This window comes from Megalops cyprinoides, chromosome 1 (genome assembly GCF_013368585.1).
Source record: "Megalops cyprinoides isolate fMegCyp1 chromosome 1, fMegCyp1.pri, whole genome shotgun sequence".
In the NCBI taxonomy this organism is placed as follows: Eukaryota; Metazoa; Chordata; class Actinopteri; order Elopiformes; family Megalopidae; genus Megalops; species Megalops cyprinoides.
In genome coordinates, this window is record NC_050583.1 from 60,976,154 (window position 1) to 60,998,931 (window position 22,778).

Sequence of the window (22,778 nt, forward strand, 5' to 3'; positions counted from 1 at the left end):
CTGCTATATGAATATAATGTAATAGAATGTTGCTGTGCTGTGGCAAGGAAGATCATAGGTCACAAAGCAGCTCTCAGACCTCTCCACCACATTGGTGTTAATCGTGGGACATGCCCATTTGTACCAAGCTAGGGAAAGGCTTGGCAGGTGGAGTGATACTTCCTGACTTGGGTTTTCAGCCCATGTAGCTTTGGCACAGACTCAGTCATGGAGCAGAACATTCAGCTGGAGAGCTTCAATACTTGTTGATGACAGCATTACTGCAACATTACAGCCTTTGCTTTGTCACATAGCACATAAGACTTATCTATGTACATCAAGGACTTACCAGTCTTCTTTCCAAACAGGTGGATTAAAAAGAAACCTCCATTGTATTTAAAAAGTATCCTCATTAGGGTCTACTAGCGTTTGGAGAAAGTAAATTAGTGACAGAGGCAAATAGCTTTTTTTTTTTTTTAGCAGTGATTTATTTGCAGTGGTGAGGTTCCCAGGCTACAATGAAGACATTCACAGAAGACAAATGACAAAATAGACAATCTGTACAAAACGGCAAGGAAAATGAAAAGAAATTATATTTAGACTATGCACTTGCATGGGCCCTGTAATACCTGTTCAACAACTGAGCCACCAGCTCATCTCACACTCTTTTCCAAAACTCTCCTGGTGGAGCTCTATTCTGTCCTTATGTAACATTACCCTCATCCACTGAGATAATCCAACAACTGCTAGACAAGAAAAAATAATAATAAAAAACAACACAGCCAACAATTAATATGCAACCATTATATGCTACAAATCCCTTGTATTTCCACTGTAACATTTGCTACCATATTTTGTCAATACAAAGGTACTGAGCAGCACAGTAAAATAGTGCTGGCAGCGCTTGCGCCCCTTATCATCGCTAGCAGAATCAACCATTAACATAATGGAAGATGACACAAGAAAGGTAGCAAGAAATGGTGTACGCCAAGTTTATCTAAGCCCAAATAATGTATTTACATTGAGCGGACAGAGCATTTGTTCATTATGTGACATATTTCATTGTCATTATAAACCTTTAATCTTGAACATACCGTGATGTAAATGGAATTCCACCAGGCTTTTCCGGTAACCAGAAAGTTTGGCTGAAAAGCTAGAATTGTCACCTTAAACAAAGATACTGACAGCACACAACTATATTCATGGGCATGCTTAAAACTCATCATCAAGTTGGCAATGTTTTACAAAAGAGTGCGAACAAACCCTCTCAGAAACAAGTGTCTGACAGGGACGGAGTCCTGGAGTCTCTTCATAAGGCTTTAGGCTGTGAAAATCTTATTCATCACTTCCAACTACATATAGTTTACTTCAGTAAGTGTCTCAGCTGGTCCTGAAGGTTTCTGGAGTGTTCCACACTGAAAAAAGCAAAAATAACAATAATACAGTCAACAGCACAGCCCTGTTCCAATGTTTTTTTTTTTCTTTAAATTCTAGCCATTGGCTCAGAATGCTCATTGCTTGTCACAAAGAGAGATAATGTCTGACTTACTTTTTCTGAATGGCTTCTTGCCTGTTGATACAAAAAAGAAATTGTAAAAATAGACATTTCAGTGTTTAGTTCCTCTATAAAATGCTGAAGATACTGGAAACAATCAAATTTCCATTACTGAGAAAAACCTTTATTTTAAGCAATAACTGCATAGGCTATGCACGTTTTCTTATCCAGTGTACATTAGATGTTAAGGGATACTTACTGATATTGCAAGTGGGTGGTTATAATTGACATTTTCCTCAGGCTCTAAAACACAGAAAGAGAATTAAAAGTCAATGCATTCAACATACTTTCACAAAATTATTGTAACGTTATACTCTAAATGACAAATGCTTCATATAATATACGTGTCATTTCCAAACTCGTGGAATGCTTAAGACACTAAATATGCAGCTAGAACTCACATCAATGTTTTGGTTTTTCATAAAACGTGTTGTTGACGACCGTAAATCGTTACGGAGTGCTTGGGAGACATAATAACGTGGGTGTTACGTAGGCCACATTACCTGAAAACTCAACCAACTAATTTGTTACAAAACAACGTGGGTTGGTGTGAATACTTTGGGCAGTGTAACGAATGATTGTTCATTGCTTACATCCTCGGAATGCAGTATGGCATCTTCTTGCAAGACCATATTCCGTGCTGCCTGACCTAGAAGCTGGAAAACCGTTCGTAACGATTAGCCAATACAAAAAAGCCAACTTTCTGTACACCTTAAATACTCTACTATCCAGGAACGACGTACTGAAACCTAATATTAGACTCCTGTGATCATCCAGAAAATTAGCTCTCTAGCTAGCTTGTTAACTAGGCTGAAGCTACTATGGACTAAACTGACCGCCCTAAAGAACAACAGAGACAATTGTAAATGCAAGTAACGTAACGTTCATTAAAATAACAAACAATCAATATGATGTGGCGAGCAATACGAATAATATATTGGTATTTATCTACCTACCTAGCTGTAATTTATTTTTTTCAGCACCTGGCTATTAACAGAGTTGAGGCGACTTTACGCTCAGAGAAACAATTAGCCAGCTATTAAGAAGCTAATGAAAACAGAAAAAAATCCTTTTACCTCTTGGCTTCGTGACCCCTTTAGCACTTGACGAGTGAGGGCAATCACGTCCCCACTACAAGAACCCACTTTCTCGGACAATAAACCTTTAACGGACTGGCCAAAGCGGGGCTGCGGTTCTGGGGAACCCATTTTTCCGTAAGAGAGCTACGGAACAACGTACGTAACAAACTGTACGCACAGTTTTAAATCGCGATTCGCTTCCCTGCCAGAGCAGACAACCGGCTAAACCTGGCTAGCTTAATAGCTAGCTAACATCAACGAGTATTTACACAAACTAATAATAACCCTTATATCAGTAAATATGCAAATTCACCAGCATAATGTATGAGAAATATTAACGTTTTGCGAGAGTGAAAACATGAAGAACAACGAGAACATAGAGCACAAATCAGTTGATTTTAAATATGTAGCTAACTAGCTGCTGTATTTTGTCTCCCCCGTCAGGCAAACGACAGCAGTAGCATGCAGAGAAGCCTGCTAGACATTTTGTTGAGGACCAAGAGCAGCACAGGAACACAACCTCCGTCACCAACAACGATGGGCCAACCGATAACCTGCGACATGGTCCATTGCTTTCCTCATACATCGGCTGTAAGTCAGTGTGTCTTATGCACGTTCAGTATGAGACTTTAGGAGATGGTAGTGTAGACGATTTGAAATGAATAGAAATATTTTGAGAACAGCAGCAAGGAATGCTGTCCTAGGTCCCTGTAAATGTCTGTCATGCGTGTGTGAGACGCAGAATCTTGCATTACCAGTGTGGCTGTATTATTATCTATTATACAAATGAAATAAATGGGATTTTTGTGGGGAGCTTTTCAAAAATGTTTTTCCTCCACATTTATTATTATTATTATTATTATTAGTAGTAGTAGAAGAAGTAGTAGTAGTATTTATTGAGGGACATCATGGATCTGCCATTTTTACACCATGATAAGAAGGTTCAATGTTAATGTTTAAAGTGTAATGACATCACTCTGCTCAACCCATCCTTTAATCTCAGTTGTGTAGGCTGATGTCTGGATGCAGAGGGTATCAGAGTACACATGCTGGTGGTCATACGGGGCAGAAGTGTGGGGGTGACTCAGAGAGGCCTTGAGAGAGGGAGAGCTGTGCTGTTCCTCCTCTTATCTTGGTCCCTGCAGTGTTTTGCTGTGGAAGTGCTCTCTGTGTGGAATGTGGAGTACTTCTACAGATACAGAGGTAGAATATTTGGACTCTCATTGGGAACTATAACTTCTCATTGTCAAACCTACCAGGCTTCCCTGGGTTAGTGGGGATGAAGGCCGCTATTTTGATTGCAATCAGTCCAAATTGTTAAGCCATATATCTTATCTAGATTCTTATCTGGGCGAAGGGCAGAACACCAGTACATTTTTGATTATGTCAATAAAGAAGTAAATGCATTTCTGTGTAGTGAGCTTTCTTGCATCATAGGGATGTCCTGTTTATTCTTGTCCATCACCTTAGGTGCATGCTAGAAAATCACACAGAAGTCTTTGGGTTTTTCCTCGGGAGTTAACATTAAAATTTAGTTTGTAAATGAAGGATGTACTTAGCTAGCCAAACCACAGTACTGTTGCCCCATTACGCCTGGCTGAAGCAACCAATATGGTTGCTAGTTTAACTTTTTCAAACAATATACTTTCCATCAAAAACCACAACCTTACTCTCAAACATTCTTTTTCAGAATCGTAGAATTCATGTCATATTTTAGAAGAAATCTTCATGTATTTATTATATAATTAATATATAAAAATTGTATATAGTTGCCACTTTATGCCATAATATTAAAATAAATGTCTCAGTTGAAGAAAAAAATGACCATTTTTTATACTTTGCTCACAGTTGTACATGACTAAGGGAACTAGGTCAACAGTTCTACTCTCATAAAAATATATTTAATGTATTAACAATACCTATATTTAACACAAAACAATTTTACCTCTGAGCTCTTAATGACACAAGAAATTCATTCTGGGTTTTCATGTTATTTTTATTTAACAGTTAACAATCCTGTTACTCATTGATTTGGCTGTTTTTAAAATATTAACAAGGCTTACATTCAGAAATGAATGGCTTTTATATGAAACAAAAAGGAAAAACACAATATTAAATTTAGTGTGTTAAATTTATCACCTTCTGGAAAAGTGATGATTATGACAAGATGCCCACAATTCACTGCGGATTTTTGTGACAAAGGGCAGCTTCTTCAGATAAAACCAAGTCTGTCCAAAGTATGACAAAGAAAAGCAAATTTCATTAACTAAAACTCCAGAAAGACACTACCTTTTGGTCACAGAATTTAAAAAATATGTGAATGGTTCAAGAATAACATTTTTAACTGAAGGCCAAAATGACAGACAATTTGTCTCACTTTTACCTGAAAAAAAGAACTATTTGTCATTTCTAAAATTTGCTGACACAAATAATGTAATGACTAGAAAAAAGTATGGCTTATGATATGGATATAGCTTCTTTTGGTTTAAAGATGAGGTTACAAATCGTTTAGTTTCCAGCAGCAGGTAGGTCATAAACAATTTGCATTTGGTAATGACCAAAGCACAATCTGATGTAAATAAACATACAGTGTGGGTTTGGACTTGCAGGGGCAAACATGCTGTATAGTCCTTAACATATCAAATCCCTAACATAGCAAAGTTTTCCTCAAATTCTCATTTTGACATAAATGCATAGATTCTTAAAAACATTATGAATCCCCCCCAGAATTAGACTATACATTAGTGGTTACTATTATTGGTGTTTGTGGTTGCATGAAACAGCTGTAATTTCCCTCTTTGATTTCCCAGTAAGCGCTTTGCTGTGAATCACTGAAGGTCACTATTCCCCATTTCTTGAAAACATGTTGTTTCGACTTCTTAAGTATGTCTCTTGGGCAAGACGTATTTGCAAAGTAGAATTTTTTTTCCTCTTTCTCTCTTTTTTTTCCTTTTTGTTCTATGTCTTTAAGCATTTGGCTCTCTAAAAAACTGGAGGGCCTTCTGCCTCAATGTTCAATTTTGACACAAAAGGTCCAGTAATCCCGAGCCTTTTAGTCTCTACCTAGTTGACAGATTTTGTGTGAGAATCTGAAAACAGAAAGCTAAAAGAGAAAATGTAATCCGTAGCAGACAAATAAAATGTTAACAGTTATTCTCCGAAGATCTGTAAGGTGCATAAAACAGGAGAAGCAAACAGACATTAATACAAATAAGCTTCCGTGCTTCACTACTGTGTTACATCCAGTAATGTGTTGTGAAGCAGATAACATTCTAACATTAGTTGCAAAAGGGGTTAAAATGATCTGAATGACTGGCAAATATGAACGTTAAATACAAATATTCTGGCCTCCTTTACAACTTTGTATAATTTCATGTCAACGGATTTAAATTTCTTCTTTTTTGAAGGGGGAGGACAATGGCATACTTTGTCTTCACACATTTTGAGGCTGACAGAAAATATACTGCATTTCAAATTTTAAAGCAATTTTAACACTCGGTAAGTTAATCTCCAAAGTAACACTGACAACATGTGAACTCTGCCCTTGTGGAAAATGCAGACCAACAGTCCAAAAACTTTAACATGCAACATTGCAGGCAAGAAAAATGCCTATAGCGACTTCTCCACAGCTATCACCAACATTCTGAATTTTTGTAATATTACAATATTTTCTTGTTAACAGTATGATTTGGTTTACATTCTAATGTGTCACAATACAAATGTCAAGGAAGATAAAACCAACCATTTTTTTACTGAAACAATTCAGTATTAGTGTTATAAGAGCCCCCCACCCCCACCCCCCCCCCCCCCAATTAATTTTAAACGTGGAAGAAAACAAACTGCTTTCAACAAAAATAAAGAAGAAATCACATTTAGAGCATAGATTCTTTGACATCAAAGAAACATATCTGAAGCTTCAAGCACCTGTTTTGTGGCCAAAGGCACACTACATAAGCAGTACATTTGGTCTTTGGAGACAATGTAACTATTGGCATTTATTTCTTTGCCCAGTTGAGTTACAAATGTAAGAAGTCTGCATCACATTGAAGATCTACACTAATGACTACTACTAAAAGGCCACGTGTGTGGAGCACAACTGCGGGGAAACCAGTATGTTCTCAAAAATACAATCACCATTCAATGGTACTAAGTTACTCAATCAATATTTCTTTAATCTACAAAAATGAGTTTACTGTGATTTAAGATAGCGATGTACAGATACCGCACTGCTATTTGATTGATTTCTAAGCCTCAACAAATCTGTTATAGATAAATAGGCTATACAATGTGCAAAATGTTAATAGCTAAACATATCCATTGGTAAATGCACGTATTTGCTTCCCCATTACAACTTTAATCAAGCATAGAATTCAAGCAATTTGGTAATAATGCAACAGGGGGAAGAGAAGACCCCACCGGGAATGCATGGTGTTCCTCTGTCTAGCAATTAACGGTTGCCTGCTTTGTATAGTGCAGCAACAGGTTTCAAAAGACTGTACAGCACCTTAAGTCCCTTGAATTGCTGTTACTGTTCTGTCTCGTATCCAGACAGTGATCGGAGATCTCCTCCCATTACTGCGTGTTGCAGCACCTGAATCATGCCATGTAAATAAACTGCAGATACAACACCGCAAGCAGTATACAACCACTGGTATTTTTAAATTATTACTACATGTGCCTTCCCATAGTTGTGAACCCCTCATCTTTCCCTAATGATGACCCTCTCGGAGTGACAGGCGACAAGCAGGAAAGTGCTACTGTACATCTGTTAAAGGCTTCATTGGACTGAAAAGAGAGTTTGGTATAAACTCCCTACTCCTCACTCACTCACATACACACACACACACACACACAACATCCACACAGTTAGGAAATAGAACAAAAAGTCCATGTGTGCTTGTGTTCAGCTTTGGGGGTCCGTGTTGCCAGATTGGTGCGGCCCTTCCTGCTCACTGATAGTGTGCAAGAGGAGGCAGACTGGGGGCCGTGGGAGGGGCATTGCTCTGTGGTCCTCCCTCCTTTCTGGGGAGGCTGGGGCTGGCTCCGCCTCTCCGGAGGCGGCGTGGCTGCAAGAGCTGCAGCCGTCACAGAAGTCAGTGGTCTCCAGGCTGTCACTCAGCAGCCTCTCCATCTCCTTCTGCTCCTCGCTCTCCTGCTCGCGACTGCACACACACACCTCGATCCCCGAGTCGCCCGTGAAGCGTCGGTGCCGCCCGGCATTCCTCTCCTTGTCGTCCGGGCAGGCCTCAGAACCCGAGTCCTTAAGCGGCTCCTTGTGGTCGCCTGCCTGTTTCTCCTGACTCGGAAGCTCCTCGGCCGTGGCAACGTGCTCCGACCCACACTGCTCCAGGTCCACGTGGAGCTTGCTGTTCGATTTCTGGCTGTACCCCATAGGAGGGCTGAGCTCCTCGATACTAGGCCTTGCAGAGTGCGTGTCTGTTACTGGAGGGACTGGAGTGTTCTGCAGAGGAGGATTCAGTCCATCTGGGTGCTCAGGAGTCAAAGGGCTGGCACCAGCAGGCTGGCCTGTGTTCAAGGCACTATATGGAGGAGGAGGTGACGGGGGGAGATTCACTACCTCCTCATAGTCAGGCAGGAGGTAACTTGGTAGAAACCCTTGAGCAAGAGAAAAAAGAAAGATGGCAATTATAGGACATCATATTGTTTGTCACGAACCAAAAAGATTTTTGGCTTTGCAATCTATCTGTGTAGGGGAAAAAAGATTTATTATCAAAAATATAAGTCAGAAGTCAGCTTTTGACCATGTTCATGTAGGTTTTCTGTCTTTTTTCCTATTGCAAAGGAAACATGTATTCAGAGGGCATTAAACAAGTGATAAATAGGTTCTACAGTGTGAGCTCAGAAATGAGATGCAACTATTTGTAGAAACATTAATGATCCAAGAGCCTGCATCCATTTATGTGAAGCTGAAGACAATATGGTGATGAGAATCAAGCACTAGGGTCCAGATTCAATTTAACCACAGTGCACAGTGTCCTTAACTTTCAGTGACACATTTAGACTAAGCTGACCTATCATATTTCATGTTATGTTCAGAAACTGCTGAATCAATACTATTGTGAAATCGGCGAAAAAAGGGAAGCCGTTCACTGAAGGTTAATGACAGAGGGCGCTGAGAGAGAGCCCGGGTGTCTTACTGAAGTAGAAGGGCAGGGAGCTGTAGTTGTGTGCCTCCCGGTAGGCAATGAGGTTGATCTCGTGCTGCCGCTGCTGCTGCTGCAGCCGGTGCTTGGTGCGGCGGTGGTGGCACACGCAGCAGCAGCTGAGGAGGATGATGATGGCCCAGACGAGCCAGAACCCTGGCCAACCGCAAAACACCAGTCAGAGCACCCTAACCGCACTCCCAACACGTACAGGGCTCACTGTCCAACTCTTACTACTACGACGGCGGCTTTGTCTGTCCCTTTAAAGTTTCTCCCTGTCAGCCCCCGGTTCTTTAACTGAAGACATCTGATATGAACACTCATTTGTAACTACCAGGGGCTGTCTAGGAAACACATGTGGAATTTTGTAAATTGGAAATTCCCCTTCATTATATAACACTGTGACTGCTTTTGCCATCTTGTTTTGTCCTCGTCTACATTAATTTATGTCTTTGCAACAGAATTAAAAAGTCCATTTGCCCTTTGAGAAAAAATGTGTTCAGTCCATTAATACTGTATGTTTTACTGAAAAAATCAAACATTGAGTTGAATGAAAAGCAGTGGCTTTTCAAATGAATGAGAAGGGAAACAATTTATTCTCAAAGTCCTTTCACAATCCAAGAGGTACAGTGAGTCTAACACACTCATGACTGAACACAAAAACAGAAGACCTACTTTATCCTGCAAGAAAAAAAAATTGATGAAGTCTATATTTAAAATGATGAAAGCATAAAACAAGCATACGTGAATTGCTTATTTGCCGATTACTGCTGCAGTTCGGCATTACAGGACTCTGCCTTTCCCTCCCTTGTCCCTAGAATGCTATGACCTGATGGTAAATGAAGCTACCAGGATGCCGCTGAGTGTAAATCAGAGATAGGAAAACATGAAAATAGGTGTGTGAATCATCCATGGTAGGTTGGTATGGAAGTACTCTGTAGGAAAGTGACAAAGAATGAGGTATGGTATCAACACCAACAGAGATGGTTGCCACAACTGTGGCAAACAGAGAAACACTAAATAATACTGTTGGAGAAAGGGTGAGGTTTGAAGGAACAGAGACCAGCACAGAAAAGCTCAAGAGGGTATCTTAAAAACAACAGAGGAGCAAAAACTGAATAAAGATTCCTTGAACTGTGCAGGGGGTTTTGTCCAAAACATCTAAGAAATCACTCAGCTGCATATACTTATAAAAACAAAATTACCCATGAAGACTGCAGAACAGTATTTTTATATAACTGTTTTTACAACAGCACAATTTTCTATAATTGCTAAGCTTTGTTAGAGCCTGGGGATGTGACACGGTCCCCCTGTGCTCAAGGAATGTCAAATATAGTATGTGACTGGAACCTGGTCTGGAGTCATATCTTGCGAGCATTTTTAAATGTGAGAGGAAAAATACTGGAAAGTTTGCTATAACAGGTCATAGGACTTACACCACAGCTCATAGTAGTAACTGCAGCACTGTGACTCCCCGCAGCAGTGTCCAACCTCACAAACGTAGCTCTGGTTGTTCACACCCTCACAGAGCACTCTGTTCTGCAAGAAAAACAGACGATAAAATCAAATGTAGAAATTAAAAAAAAAAGAATATAGACACCGAGCACGCAGATAAACCAAATTAATGGGATCAAAGCATGAGGAAAAATCTATATAATTCCGGTTCATATATTCTGTTCATTAGCATGAGCAGCATTTTGTGGTGTCAGTACGCAATTATTTAGGAAAGGACACTGATTAATTTACTGTACAAAGCAATTTTGAAGTCAAGTACATATGACAGATCTATGATAAAATTTTTTCCTGCTTTATTTACTCTACATCATCATACCTTACCTCAATATAAAATTACAACAGCAGCAAGGAAAAATATCTGAGGTAGAAAAATATTGCCCGCTCATGAAAACTATGCTTAATCGATATGAAAGTGCTGTTTTGCAGTGTTGTGACTTCCGATTCTCCATTACAAACCATTCTTTGCTCTTCACAATGTAGAACCTCTCTACAGGGTGACTTTCTGGTGGTTCCAAACCTCAGTGTTTCAACAGTACACTATACTAATAACTCCACAACAGCTCCACCATAGCCCCTAACCTTTATACAATCAGATAAGCCATGGAATGATAAATCAATGAGACCCTCCGCTGATCCTAGAGATCTGTCAAGCCAAATGACAAAGTTAACACACGTAAACGTCACCATCAAAGCCATCCCCAAAGCTTGAGCCAGGATCATAAAACAGAATCTTTCAGGATCTTTCATCCTTTGCGAACAATACATTTTAATCCTGAAGGCAAACCCAAATTTAGAGAAGTCGGTTTCTACTCGCTCTTTAGATAACAATACCTGTCTCATTCTTTGAAGGAAAGGCATGATGCTCCAGTGGCAAACCCCTCAGAGATAACGGAGGGAGAAAGAGAAGTGAAAGTGCGAGCTAAGCCCGAGTGGGAGGCTGCTGTTTTGTTCTGCTGAAATTTCCCAGCAGTGTTGCAGTGTGAGGTGCAAGCCAGAAGTCTCTATTTAAATACAGAGCTCCGCCTGCACTTAAAGCCCTGGAAACAGTGCCAGGGAATGCGTGTAAACAGGGTAACACAGGCATGGCCTAGCTCACACGGCCTGTCCCCAGGAGACATTCTCAGACGGGGAACGGCTTCACCAGCATGCCATATGTGACCACCCAAACTCACCGAACGGACTGCTGGGTGTCAGTTGGACCAAAACGTTTGCCATCCTGAGCATACCCTCCATTACAAATCTATGGCTACATCAAATTCCACAGAAAATAACTTGTTACAAAGTCATTACTCATGAGGTCAACAAAAAAGTGGAATTTTTAAACATAATCTATTACCTCAATTGGTAATGAAACAGCATTGAAAAAAACAAACCAAATATTTTCTTAAAATATGTGTTGACAGAACAGTGCACCCTCTCACATATCCTTGAAAATGCCATGTTGTTCTTCGAGTCATCTGAGGTAAAGCACAGCAGGTGAATGAAGCAACTGGGCCTACCAAATCTAGATCTGTGAATATGTTTTTTTGGAATGTCAATAACCACCAGACTACATCAGTAGAGGTATTACATGAAGAATCTGTAACACTGATTCACTTTCACACTCTGGAAAGCATGTTTATTTTCTGTTCTATACTGCATTTCAATCCCAGAGCAGTGTTACTAGGGAACCTGATGTCACAGTTTACCAGCCCACAGGTATACATATTTAAAGGTCAGTGGCACTGAAGTATCATACCCAACCACACAATGCATTATCAGAAAAGCTCAAGCATACTATGAAAGAAAAAAGGCTACCCAACAGCCTAATACTACAATTGTGCAGGAGAAGAACTGTCTTTCATTACATTCAATCGGCAGCATTTTTGGACTGCTGACACATCTTTGTCAAGACGCCCAAACAGTAAGTAAAACAACGTATCTAGACTGATGAGATTCCACTGCTGTGAAAACTGGTTTGGCATACCATCCTCCTTTCTTATGTTTAAAGATCATGGAGATTAGGTTACTGCACCAGAAAGTACTCATTTAAAAGAATTTTATTGAGTGAAACGACCACAGAACGAGCATAAATGTCACCAAATGTCACCACAGACTCTAATACTTGGACTACATTACGTATGATATGGCTTCCCTATTTTCCCAAAATATGGCAAGACAGAAGGATGAGACCAGTGTCACTTAGAGTGAAATCCATCAGTAATTCACCATGTATGGATTGTTCTGCTTATAACTATCAGTTTTGATTTCCAAGGCATTATTAAAGAGGTAGGATACATTTAGATATGGGGTGCAAACAGGTGAGTTACACTACAATTGCAATATTTGTCTTGTTTACTTGTAATTGATAATGATATAATTATCAATATAATGAATGTAATTAATGAAAGGACATCATGACATTTCACTAACATGAAAGTACACTAACATGAAAGTGCTGAAATTTGCCACTGATAAAAATCTACAAGTTTACCATTAGCCTATTACTGTCAAAAACATTAGCCATGGCCTATATTTGTCCCTCAAGAGTAATCCAGTGTTTCCCTTACAAAAACTTAAAATTAATTTCCCTGTGCCACTCCAATCCATGATGAACACTGCACTGTGAAGTGTATGTAATACCTTCAGAAACAAAACACTTTTCATATGCTTAACTCTCTTAACACCAATTAAACTGAAACACAAAACAATTTCATAACTGTGGAAAACAAATTATCAAATAATTTCCTGATAATACAGTCCACGCTATGCATTAAAGTCCCAAAAAAAGCAGTATTGTGTAAACAGCACAGTCCTCATGGAGGAAAAACTGGGTTATAGCTTTATTGTGTAGATAACTGGGCTGGAGGGGTTCGCTCAAAGTAGTGACATCTTATAAAATAAAAGGTCTAAGCACAGACCAGCCTAATAACTGAAACATAACCTGACCTACCAAGCTAAATCTTTCAACTAGATTCACGAACTAGCTTGCTTAGTGTGCAAAGCAGATTGCAAAGGCATATGATGAAATGTAGTTATGAACATTGGACTGCAATGATAAATACTAAAATATCTTTATGTTAATATTAACTAGTGGGTAAGTGATTGTCAGGTTGAAAAGTACACTGTATACAGAGCTTGACGACCAGATCCTTTGAATCAGACTACCCGTATGTAGCCACTTATATTATAAGTACAGTACTGCATATGAAATCATAGGCTAAACTGCATTTAAGTGTAGGCCTAGTTCATCAATTATACATGTCATTAAATTCGTTTAAATGTGCTCGTTTGAGGAATCTACTGTTCAATGTTACATAATTAACTACACCAGAATATGCTGGTCAAGGCTGTGTCTGTGTGAGGGTATATGCACCAGTGAGGCAAATTATTTTTTTATCCCATCCTTATTATTATAAATAACTATTGTGCGACAGCCTACTGTCTTTCAAAAATTCTTTAATGTATGCAGCAGCATCAGGTAGCCTTTTCCTATGGTGAAAAAAGTTACGTGAGTAATTAGTCAGTAGACATGCAACATCCCACAGGCATTTTCACACACCCTTTAGCGTAATGCACTTCCATATCTACTATATATCACTAATACTGAACAAAATAATACTCCCATACTCATCAAACTAGTAGGTCAATTTATTGGGCCTCTGTGCAGGAGTTAACTACAACTTTCAGCGTCTGTCCTAAGGGTCAAATGGAAGAACAAAAGTAGCCTATTTGCAACAACTGGAAGCAAATTGCAACTTCTAATACCAAGTCAAGGTGGACCTCCACGTTAAATGCATAATGAAATTCCTGGTGTTAATGACACACAATAAAAAATAAATCAATACAGTCCATATTTTCATTTTATCCTCATGTGGGACTCTTCCATTAAATCACCAATAACCTGAAACAGGTCACAGACTGATATTTTATAAGTGAGAATGTTTACAGTGCAAGTGTTTACTTTAGTACACTAGTAGCTTAACAAAATCTATGAATGTAAGACAATACCCTCACTGTATTAGATTAACTTTCAAACAAGTATGTACAAGCAAGGAAAATACATAGAAATGTGTTCATGTAAAAATTTCTTCCGAAGACTCACAAATACGAAGGATTTGAGGCATACTGAAGAAACAAGAGACATAGTGTGGAGACACAAGTTAACAAGGAAAAACAAGGTTAACTCTTTCACAATGCCGTTTGTACAGCATGATTTGGCTCTTCTAGGGTGGCTGTTTCTTGTAAGCAGAGCATTCCCTATTAGTCTGTCATTGGTTTTCCCCAAGTATTTCACGAATAGCACTGTATATTAACACTGCACAGTTGTAAATGATCTAGCACTCTCAACTTACACCAGCTGTAAAACCAGCGCAAGGCAATGCGATGTAGCAATGTCCACATTATCTAGCCCTCTCAATAACCCTCGAAAGCTGGAAATCTCTCCAAAATCTCTCCTCTACGTTGCCAACAAATGAGGACCCTGCCATAAAAATGGGATATAGTTAATGTTTCAATTTAAAATGTTACCAACATTTGGCATTTCAACAAAACAGCTGCATCCAGGCAATTAGGTACTGTATTTTAACAGCAGAGCAAGACAGTAAGGTTATTTGACAGCAAGCCTATTTTTTAGTTTCCTGTAACAACAGGTAAGTCCAATATGGCCAACTTATTAAATATGTATTTATACAAATCACGCTATATTTTTGGACTGCATACAGCTTTCATAATAATAAGACGCTGTGGACCTGAAGCACGAATATTCCACTAATATTCACCGACACAAAGGCAGGCAATGCTTGTCGGAACAGTTTGATTGCAGCACATGTTGTTTCTGCTGATATTACGATAAACTAAAACGCAAAGGGACACAAGGAGCACATGCAACCACTAACGTTAGCCATGTGCCCTCGGCTGTTGTTGAATTAGTTAGCTAGTTTTGTTTCATGTCGGCTAAGTAGCTAGGTGTTATTTTAAGACGGGCCAAGGAACATTACTTGGACTGAACTACGTTATCTAGCTAACGTTAGCTAATTTGTCAACACGTTATTTGATCATATACCTAGCCAGGTAGTTTATTAGCTAGCTAGCTGTGTTTACTGTTAAGGGGATTTGTGCGCCCCCCACTGTAAATTTCTGTTGTGCCTGGCGAATAATACAAACACCAACCCAGTAACAACAAGAACCACAACACTGCAGTCCACAGCAGTCAATCGCCTTTACCTATAGCATAACGTTAATGTACAAGTCAAAGTATCTAGATAACCAGATAACAATTATAGAAAATAGTTCGCTACCCGGATAACCAGTTCGTTAACTAGATGACTAATCAGAAAACATTTCTTCATAGCTTTAGCTAGCAATGTCAAGCCTGTGAGCTTGCTAATATTAAACTGGCTAGAATGTGTAAAATGGCGAGACAAAGTATAGTGCAACAGCTAGCTAGTTGGCTAACCTGGGAATGTTACGATAGAATTTAGCTAGCTGTCTAGATAATGTTAGATATTCTCTGTCAGCCAGATTCAGATTGCAATCTGAACCTGGACAGCGAGCTAGGTGGTTACTCAGTTATTTTAACAAAAAAATAATATAACTTCCACTAACATACATTCTATTACAACGATATTTAGCAGTTTCTCAAGGTGTGGAACTCAGAAAAAGTATTTAAGAAATGGGCTGGACAATCAACAGATTTCTGTGCCCATTTCTACGATAGCTGAGGCGAGCAATGGCTCGAACTATCACACTGAGTTGTTAACTTACCTCCTCTGTGGTTGTCTCGGTAGATCTGAGAGGACCAACGTAGAACAGAAACAAGCCCATTTTGAGAGCTATACTCTCCGTTTCCTTCATTAGCCTAATGCCGTCTGGGTGTCAATACATACGTGGGTATAAAAGGTAAGAAAATATTCGAAGTCTTGCCTTGACTCTCAGAAGGCTAATAAAGTAGCTAACTAGCTAGCGACATGTAAAGGGCCACTGGCTACATGCACCGCCTTCTGCTAATAATAATTGGACCGTGCAAGGAGGCACTTCCTAGGTGTTGCTGTCCAAAAAGATGCCATACTGGCTGCTCCAACTGTCATACAAGTCACAGCCTCGCTATCAAGCAGACTTTAGGTCTTTGGGTGCGGCGTGTAAAGCGTAGCAAGCCGAGCTAACATTGTTTGCAAAATCAAAATGGTTAGTGTTAGCCAAAGTGTTTTTGTTTGTTTAAAGTGTTTCATTATGTTGTAATTATCACGACACTCTTCCCCACCATCCTCGGACTACAATGCGATAATGCGCAAGAAATAAACACCTGATTGTTCGAAAATACCTTAAAGTGTTAATCTACCACATGAGTACATCAAGAGATTAACACTGAAACATATAACAATATTGCACACAACAGGGGACTTACTCAGTATCACCTTATTATTTTATAACATGAAAAACGAATGTTTGTAGACTGTACTATATATACAAGTACAGTATGCTGACAAAAGTCAGGATATAGGGTTTGAGGTAGGATTAAGGTTAATTGAACTTTTAGGCACAAAGAAGACATAAGTCACGGGGGGTTAGAACACATAAACATGCATACTAATGCGCTGAAAACTAAAGGAAATCAAGTTTAATACAAACCAAGCATATTGACAAAGAAAGAAGTCATTTCTCTAAGCATACATTACTCAGCATCTGTGTAATTCACTTCTGACGCAAAAATATAGACGTGCTTTAGTACCTCATGCAAATGCACCCCAGATGCTCAATTGTATCATAAAATATTAACACCATGAGGAATTCATGCTGCAAATCTAACATAATTTCTTCACTCATTAAATCGTAGAAGTGAATTGACAGTAAGTCATTCTAGGAGCAATACCATTTATGAAACTTCAGGGTGGAATTTAAACCCCTAGACGAGAGGAAAAGTAATATGTTTACGACTGGTAGGTTTACCTTATTGTCAGAATTTGGCGACAGTATTTGGTCGCACTCACTGACATACCACTCCCGTGGGTATAGGGGCTGGGGCGCACACGGTACACTGGATTGGAAGCAATTTTGTAACTTATGTTAGCACTGCACTTCTAAATGAAAGATGATGTATATATGTAATAAGTAGCAAATACTGTATGTATAGGGACCAAACAACTACAAGTGGATACATAATTTATTTTAAAAGCAATATAACATAATAAAAATGCAGATTCAGTTATATTTTTTACAGCTAAGCATTTGCAGTGTTTATGTATTAAACGTAAATACTGTAAACATACAACAAATATACACAATGAAGTCTACATCTAGAAGGTGTAGAGCAGGGTTCGACTTGAATGTTATCTGTTGGGAACTAATACAATCCATAGGCTTCAAGGTCTGCCATCTAAAAGAAGAAAGGCGTGATGATCTTATCAATTATAACAGTCATTCGAAAAGTAAAATATTTCCTGAAATGTGAGAGTCCAAGACATATCTATCAAAAACTCTTATGGATGAATTGAGTTAGGTTGCAATTATCAAAGTAGTATCAGGTAGTGTGTTTTTCATACAAAGCACTAATACAGTGGCAGACATTCATGATTCTCATCCCTTCAGTTTTATGTAGACTAACAACTTCCTTCCCATCAATACTTCCCAAAACATTATTTCCCAGTCCAAGCACTGTAAAACCAATACTCCAAGGGTTTTGTACACTTAAAAATAAAATCAACTATCCTAACTATGGTTTGACATTGTCCTCATGCAAAATAAAAGCTAAAAAACACAGCTGAAAGATTTTTACAAGACCTATTTAGAACGTGTGTTCGTGCAACCCTTCTCCTCCCTAGATGTGATCATCTTGTGGTAAAAAGTAGCCTCTGGCAATTCTTTTGAGAGATGCAAGTCAAGATTAGTGCATAACAGCAGCTCTGCTATGATACAGTCTTAGCGTAGCTGCCAGTCACCAGTCCCTTTCCTGAGGTTCCCTGTAAGGCACACCTAGGTGTGCAAAGATGTCTCTCTCGGTGGGTGTGGGCAGAGGGACACCTGTGCAGATTTTCATGCTGCCTTGGCGCTGTACATCTCTATTCAGAGAATGTTCAGAGAGGCTCATTCTCTTGGTTTTGGCCAGCGCCCTCATGGATCGGTTAAAGTGAGCTGACCCAGTGAAGTACGTCAGAGCGCAGGCAAACTCGTTGTAGGGCACGACGATAATATCCAGCCTTCGGTGCCGCTGCCCGGGGCCAGGCAGACGGCATACCCCCAAATATTTCTTCTGCTCTCCATTCTCTTCGTGGCTTACCAGGTCATCAGTTAGAAAACCTGTTAAGAAAACAAGCAAGTGTGCCCCCTAAATTAAACCTAGTCACAACACAGGACACCTCGGATTTAATCAACAACTCTCTATAGAATTTGTTTAAGTTATGTGACCATTAGTGGTAGTCGTTTTGTATTCTTTAAAAATGGGGTTTTATTATTGTGTTGCAGTGATAACATGTTACGATATTAGGATATAAATATGGGCACATCATACCACTCTGGTGGAGAATTAGTAGAATTCTGCTGAAAACACCCTTGTGGGATTTTCCGTCAGGGTGGGTGATCAGGACATCAACGTCTCCACAGGTGGCTTTCCCTCTTCGGTAGGAGCCACAGGCGATTGCTAGCAGACCTGGGTTCACGGAATGTGCTGCTTCCCTCACCTATACATGTACAACATAAACAGGACACAAATAAATACATGACCATACGATGACTACCTGACGCATTAACAGCAAGATTTCCAGCACAACTTAAAACACAAAGATACAAAAATTCAGTCAGAATCTAGAACATCTACAAAATGTTAGCAGCCAAAGTGTGTGAGCTTAAACTGATGGCAGTTCCTTTCCTCGCTATCGTTTTTAACTTTCCCTCCTTTATGACAGGGAAAGTCAATAGCTGCTTATATATTCCAGTTTGATAGGATAGGAAATTAAAACAAATTTTAATCTAACTGATCTTTGCTTTCTCACTGGCAGTGCAAAAAGGAGGGAGAGATCTTGGGCACACAGCCTAATCCTATAATCAAAAATAAACAATCAATGCCAGACAATTTAAATGCACATTGCACATTGTGTTCTAAACTAAATGTGCTCTTTGAGTCTAGTTAAAGGTGAAGTCATATCACACTGTAGTAAAACTTTTCAAAGAAAAAGGTGTTACCGTCTTCTCAATAGCAGCTGCCTCATCTCTGGACATCCGATCGAGGAAGTCATCATAGTGTTTGAGCCCAATTTTCTGTTGGTGATTCAGATTTGCTTTGGACCGGACGTCCTCCAAGGTACGAAACCCCTTACATTACAGAAGGGACACAAGAAAGCTGCTTAATATTATTTGCAGCAAAATGAAAGCTCTATATTCACAAAATTTGCACAGTCCTTGATAAAAACACAGATCACTGCCAGAGGTAATCATTTACAGTACAAATTAACTGTATTATGGGTTGTCAAACCTGTTGGTACCATAACTGTGCTGTCTTAGCCCCAGCACCCCAGATATTGGTGAAGAGCTCCAGCACAGGTACTGCCTCTCCAATGTGGTCCAGTTTGCGTAGGTGCCCGCTCTCCGCGATCTCAATTATTTTCTCTGCCATGCGTTTTCCAATACCTTGGATCTTACATGCCTCCTATCATTGGAAAATGTGCATTGAAGAAAAAAAAAATCAAGTCTATTTTGGCCTTTTTTTACTACTAGTACAAAATTTCAGTGTAATTCATTATGCTACCACAATTACTGCTGTATCTCAAGAAACATATATTTAAATTACACACATTAACATGATTTCATTTATATGTTTCATTTTTAACTCAACTATATATTAGCATATACATCCACTCCTATGAACACTAGATTATAAGTTAGTACCTACTTTTTTTTGCATAAATAGCTAATATAATCAATGTGACTTACCTCATATGAAGTGATGGGCTTATGGTAGCTTTTGAGGGCATTGATGGCTTTTGAATAACTAAGTGCCCTCCACTTATCCCCCTGGTGAGTATATGCCTTCGCTAGGACTTCCAGCTTGTCTGTGATGTGCTTGTTGTAATTACTGTTCTTGGTTTGAGAGGACTGAGCACAGACCCACTTGCCAGGGAGGCTTTGCTCTGCCACAGTGGAAGTCTGAGCACTGGGGTGGAGTCCGTTGATGAGCGCATCCAGATCATTCTGCGAGACGCCGTCCTCCTCAGTGAGATCATCTTTATTGTCTGAACACTTTCCAAACAGAGGGAAACAGATAGCAAACAGAAATTCTTTTAATGTTTTAATGGACCTCATTACGACTGTGCAATACTTCTACAGCACTTCTCTCCAAAGACATCTCTGTATTATAGTGGCAAAAAAAAATGAGTGAACAGATCATGCACACTAGTGAAAATTTAATGTCACTTCTTATTGCAGCGACTGCACTTCTTATTTCTATTTGATGACAAAGGTAATGCTGAATTCCATCCACAATGCACAATGGTTGCTGCCCTACCCCTTCCGATGTGTCATCCTGCTTTGTTTCAAGTTCTGGTTGAACTGTACTTGCAACATCTGGGAATCCATTACCACTGCTTTTATCTTCTTGTGCTTCCTCATTAGGGGCATCCAGATGTCTAACAAAATATAACATCAGTTATACAGAAAGTGGAATCGGACACATTCCATAATAAAGGGAAAGTCAATTTTAAAAATTGTGGCATGCAGTCATTTGATTTAATCACCAAAAACAATGAAGCCTCCCCTAATGTAGTCATGCTGTTACATTTAGAGCAAATCACTAAAGTTATTCCTTTGTATCAATAAGTGTACTTTACAGGCCTTCTTGTTTTATGTAAAGTTCTTTCTAAAGTTGCATTTCTTTTTCTTAATGTCTTGACTTAGGTTAATGACATTGCAGGATGGTCATCTGCCTTTAAAAATGTCATTCCTTCACAATGAATAGACTAATTGGTACAGACGCCATAATTCATCATCACTCACAGCAACCATGGATTTAGGTAAACACTAGTTAGAGATGAAACACACAAACAGCATTTTCACAGGTGTTCCCAAATACCTGTCAGGAACAGGAAGGCAGTGGTCAGCAGTGGTAAGTAATGTCTTCTCAGTGATGCAACGACTAAGCCAGGAACACCTCACCAGCTGCACTGATGGAGGAAGTCGGTCAAGCTTTAGTAACCGCAGAGCACGCTCAGAATCCATGGAGTCATCCACAATGATGTGGGTAACACTGGGATGGAGTGTGCACTGAACCTGTCCGCCATTTTGTGTGATCTGTCTTTGGAAAATATTACACCTGGCATTCCCAATGCCCGCTGGGAGGATGTGCACCGACACACCACTAAACAAATGTCCTGAAACAAAGCAAAGCACAGCTAGATCAGACATCAAAAAGGTTAAGATAACGCCCTTAATACAGAAGTTATGGCATGTTTGCATGTTTTGTGAGTGTGTTTGACAAGATAGGTCATGGACTACAGTGTACTTTAAACAGGGCAAAAGGCCACAATGTTGGTTACGGCAGACTTCAAACTAAAATAATCTTAATTTATTATTCACTCCAGTAAATAAATAACATGACCAAAGTGGGTTATTGTGAGCATCGGGTGTGTTCATTTTTTTCATAATTAATGATTACAACAATGCAACAATACATATGATTAATGCACTAAATCGCCTTTTTGCTGTGCAATCTATACTGTAATCAGAAATATTATCATATATAAGGTTAGTTTACGTTGTCAGCTAACATTCATAACCTTAAAAACTGATACGGCTCACACAAGCCCCCACATAAACACACTTTACAGGTACAAGATTTTGTTCATGGTGGTTAGATTAAGATTAGGATACCTGCTACAGATTCATCCACACTCGGTTTCTTTGGAGGAACTTCTTTCCCTCCCAAGGCACCTTTCCTCTTTACTTTCGGAAAAGCTTTCACAATACCATGGGGCTCCATTTGATTTAGGAATAGAGGAACCCTGCACATTAATACAAATAAATTAATAAATAAAATAAAGACACACTAGCTATAAACTAATTGGCCTGGTATCTTATCTTGCGAATATGACCGTAAATGATCTCCGAATAAAACATATTTAATGCAGAAAGAATTGCTGGAAGAAAGCAACAAATATGTAGGAAAATGCGGTGCATAATATTACGTACTATTCTCGCAAACTACCAAGGGAGCTCCATGTTTGTGGACATGCCCTAACTTGCATGCTGCTATCTTAACCATACATAGCCACTTGCAATTTAAAACCCTTTAGCTAACGCTATAGCAAGCAAAAAATGGTATCATACAAATGTTATGTCAGGCATGCAATACTTCTACAGCCACCTATTCTACATCTATAGTGCAAGCACAATAAATGTAAAACGAACGAAACTACTCTCGCTATTTATATTACCTGTCGAGGATCCAGCACATTCATTCGGTAAACCAACTCTTTAAAGCAATCAACTTCCGGGTCATTCAAGTGCAGGAAGTGAACTGAT

At 39.3% G+C, this 22,778-nt stretch overlaps 3 protein-coding genes across 4 annotated transcripts; all 3 read right to left on the minus strand.

The window, feature by feature from the left end:
* Positions 1–465: 465 nt before the first annotated feature.
* Positions 466–2,752, minus strand: LOC118790414 (BLOC-1-related complex subunit 7). Its single transcript, XM_036547320.1, has 5 exons — positions 2,611–2,752; positions 2,128–2,190; positions 1,734–1,777; positions 1,529–1,549; positions 466–1,394 (listed from the first exon to the last, which is right to left on the minus strand). The coding sequence occupies exons 1-5, from the start codon at positions 2,740–2,742 to the stop codon at positions 1,343–1,345; spliced, it is 312 nt and encodes a 103-aa protein (XP_036403213.1). The 5' UTR covers positions 2,743–2,752; the 3' UTR covers positions 466–1,342.
* A 3,673-nt stretch (positions 2,753–6,425) lies between these two features.
* On the minus strand, positions 6,426–16,258 carry wbp1lb (WW domain binding protein 1-like b). 2 transcript variants are annotated; one of them, XM_036532646.1, is made up of 4 exons: positions 16,038–16,258; positions 10,214–10,316; positions 8,772–8,933; positions 6,426–8,229 (listed from the first exon to the last, which is right to left on the minus strand). In XM_036532646.1, the coding sequence occupies exons 1-4, from the start codon at positions 16,125–16,127 to the stop codon at positions 7,517–7,519; spliced, it is 1,068 nt and encodes a 355-aa protein (XP_036388539.1). In that variant the 5' UTR covers positions 16,128–16,258; the 3' UTR covers positions 6,426–7,516. The 2 variants fall into 2 exon arrangements, with proteins under 2 accessions (XP_036388539.1, XP_036388547.1); XM_036532654.1 differs by lacking the exon at positions 16,038–16,258 and adding an exon at positions 11,124–11,235.
* A 1,235-nt stretch (positions 16,259–17,493) lies between these two features.
* On the minus strand, positions 17,494–22,740 carry poll (polymerase (DNA directed), lambda). Its single transcript, XM_036542394.1, has 9 exons — positions 22,691–22,740; positions 22,128–22,258; positions 21,331–21,628; positions 20,767–20,887; positions 20,196–20,501; positions 19,738–19,911; positions 19,449–19,577; positions 18,778–18,946; positions 17,494–18,566 (listed from the first exon to the last, which is right to left on the minus strand). The coding sequence occupies exons 1-9, from the start codon at positions 22,708–22,710 to the stop codon at positions 18,205–18,207; spliced, it is 1,710 nt and encodes a 569-aa protein (XP_036398287.1). The 5' UTR covers positions 22,711–22,740; the 3' UTR covers positions 17,494–18,204.
* Positions 22,741–22,778: the final 38 nt, after the last annotated feature.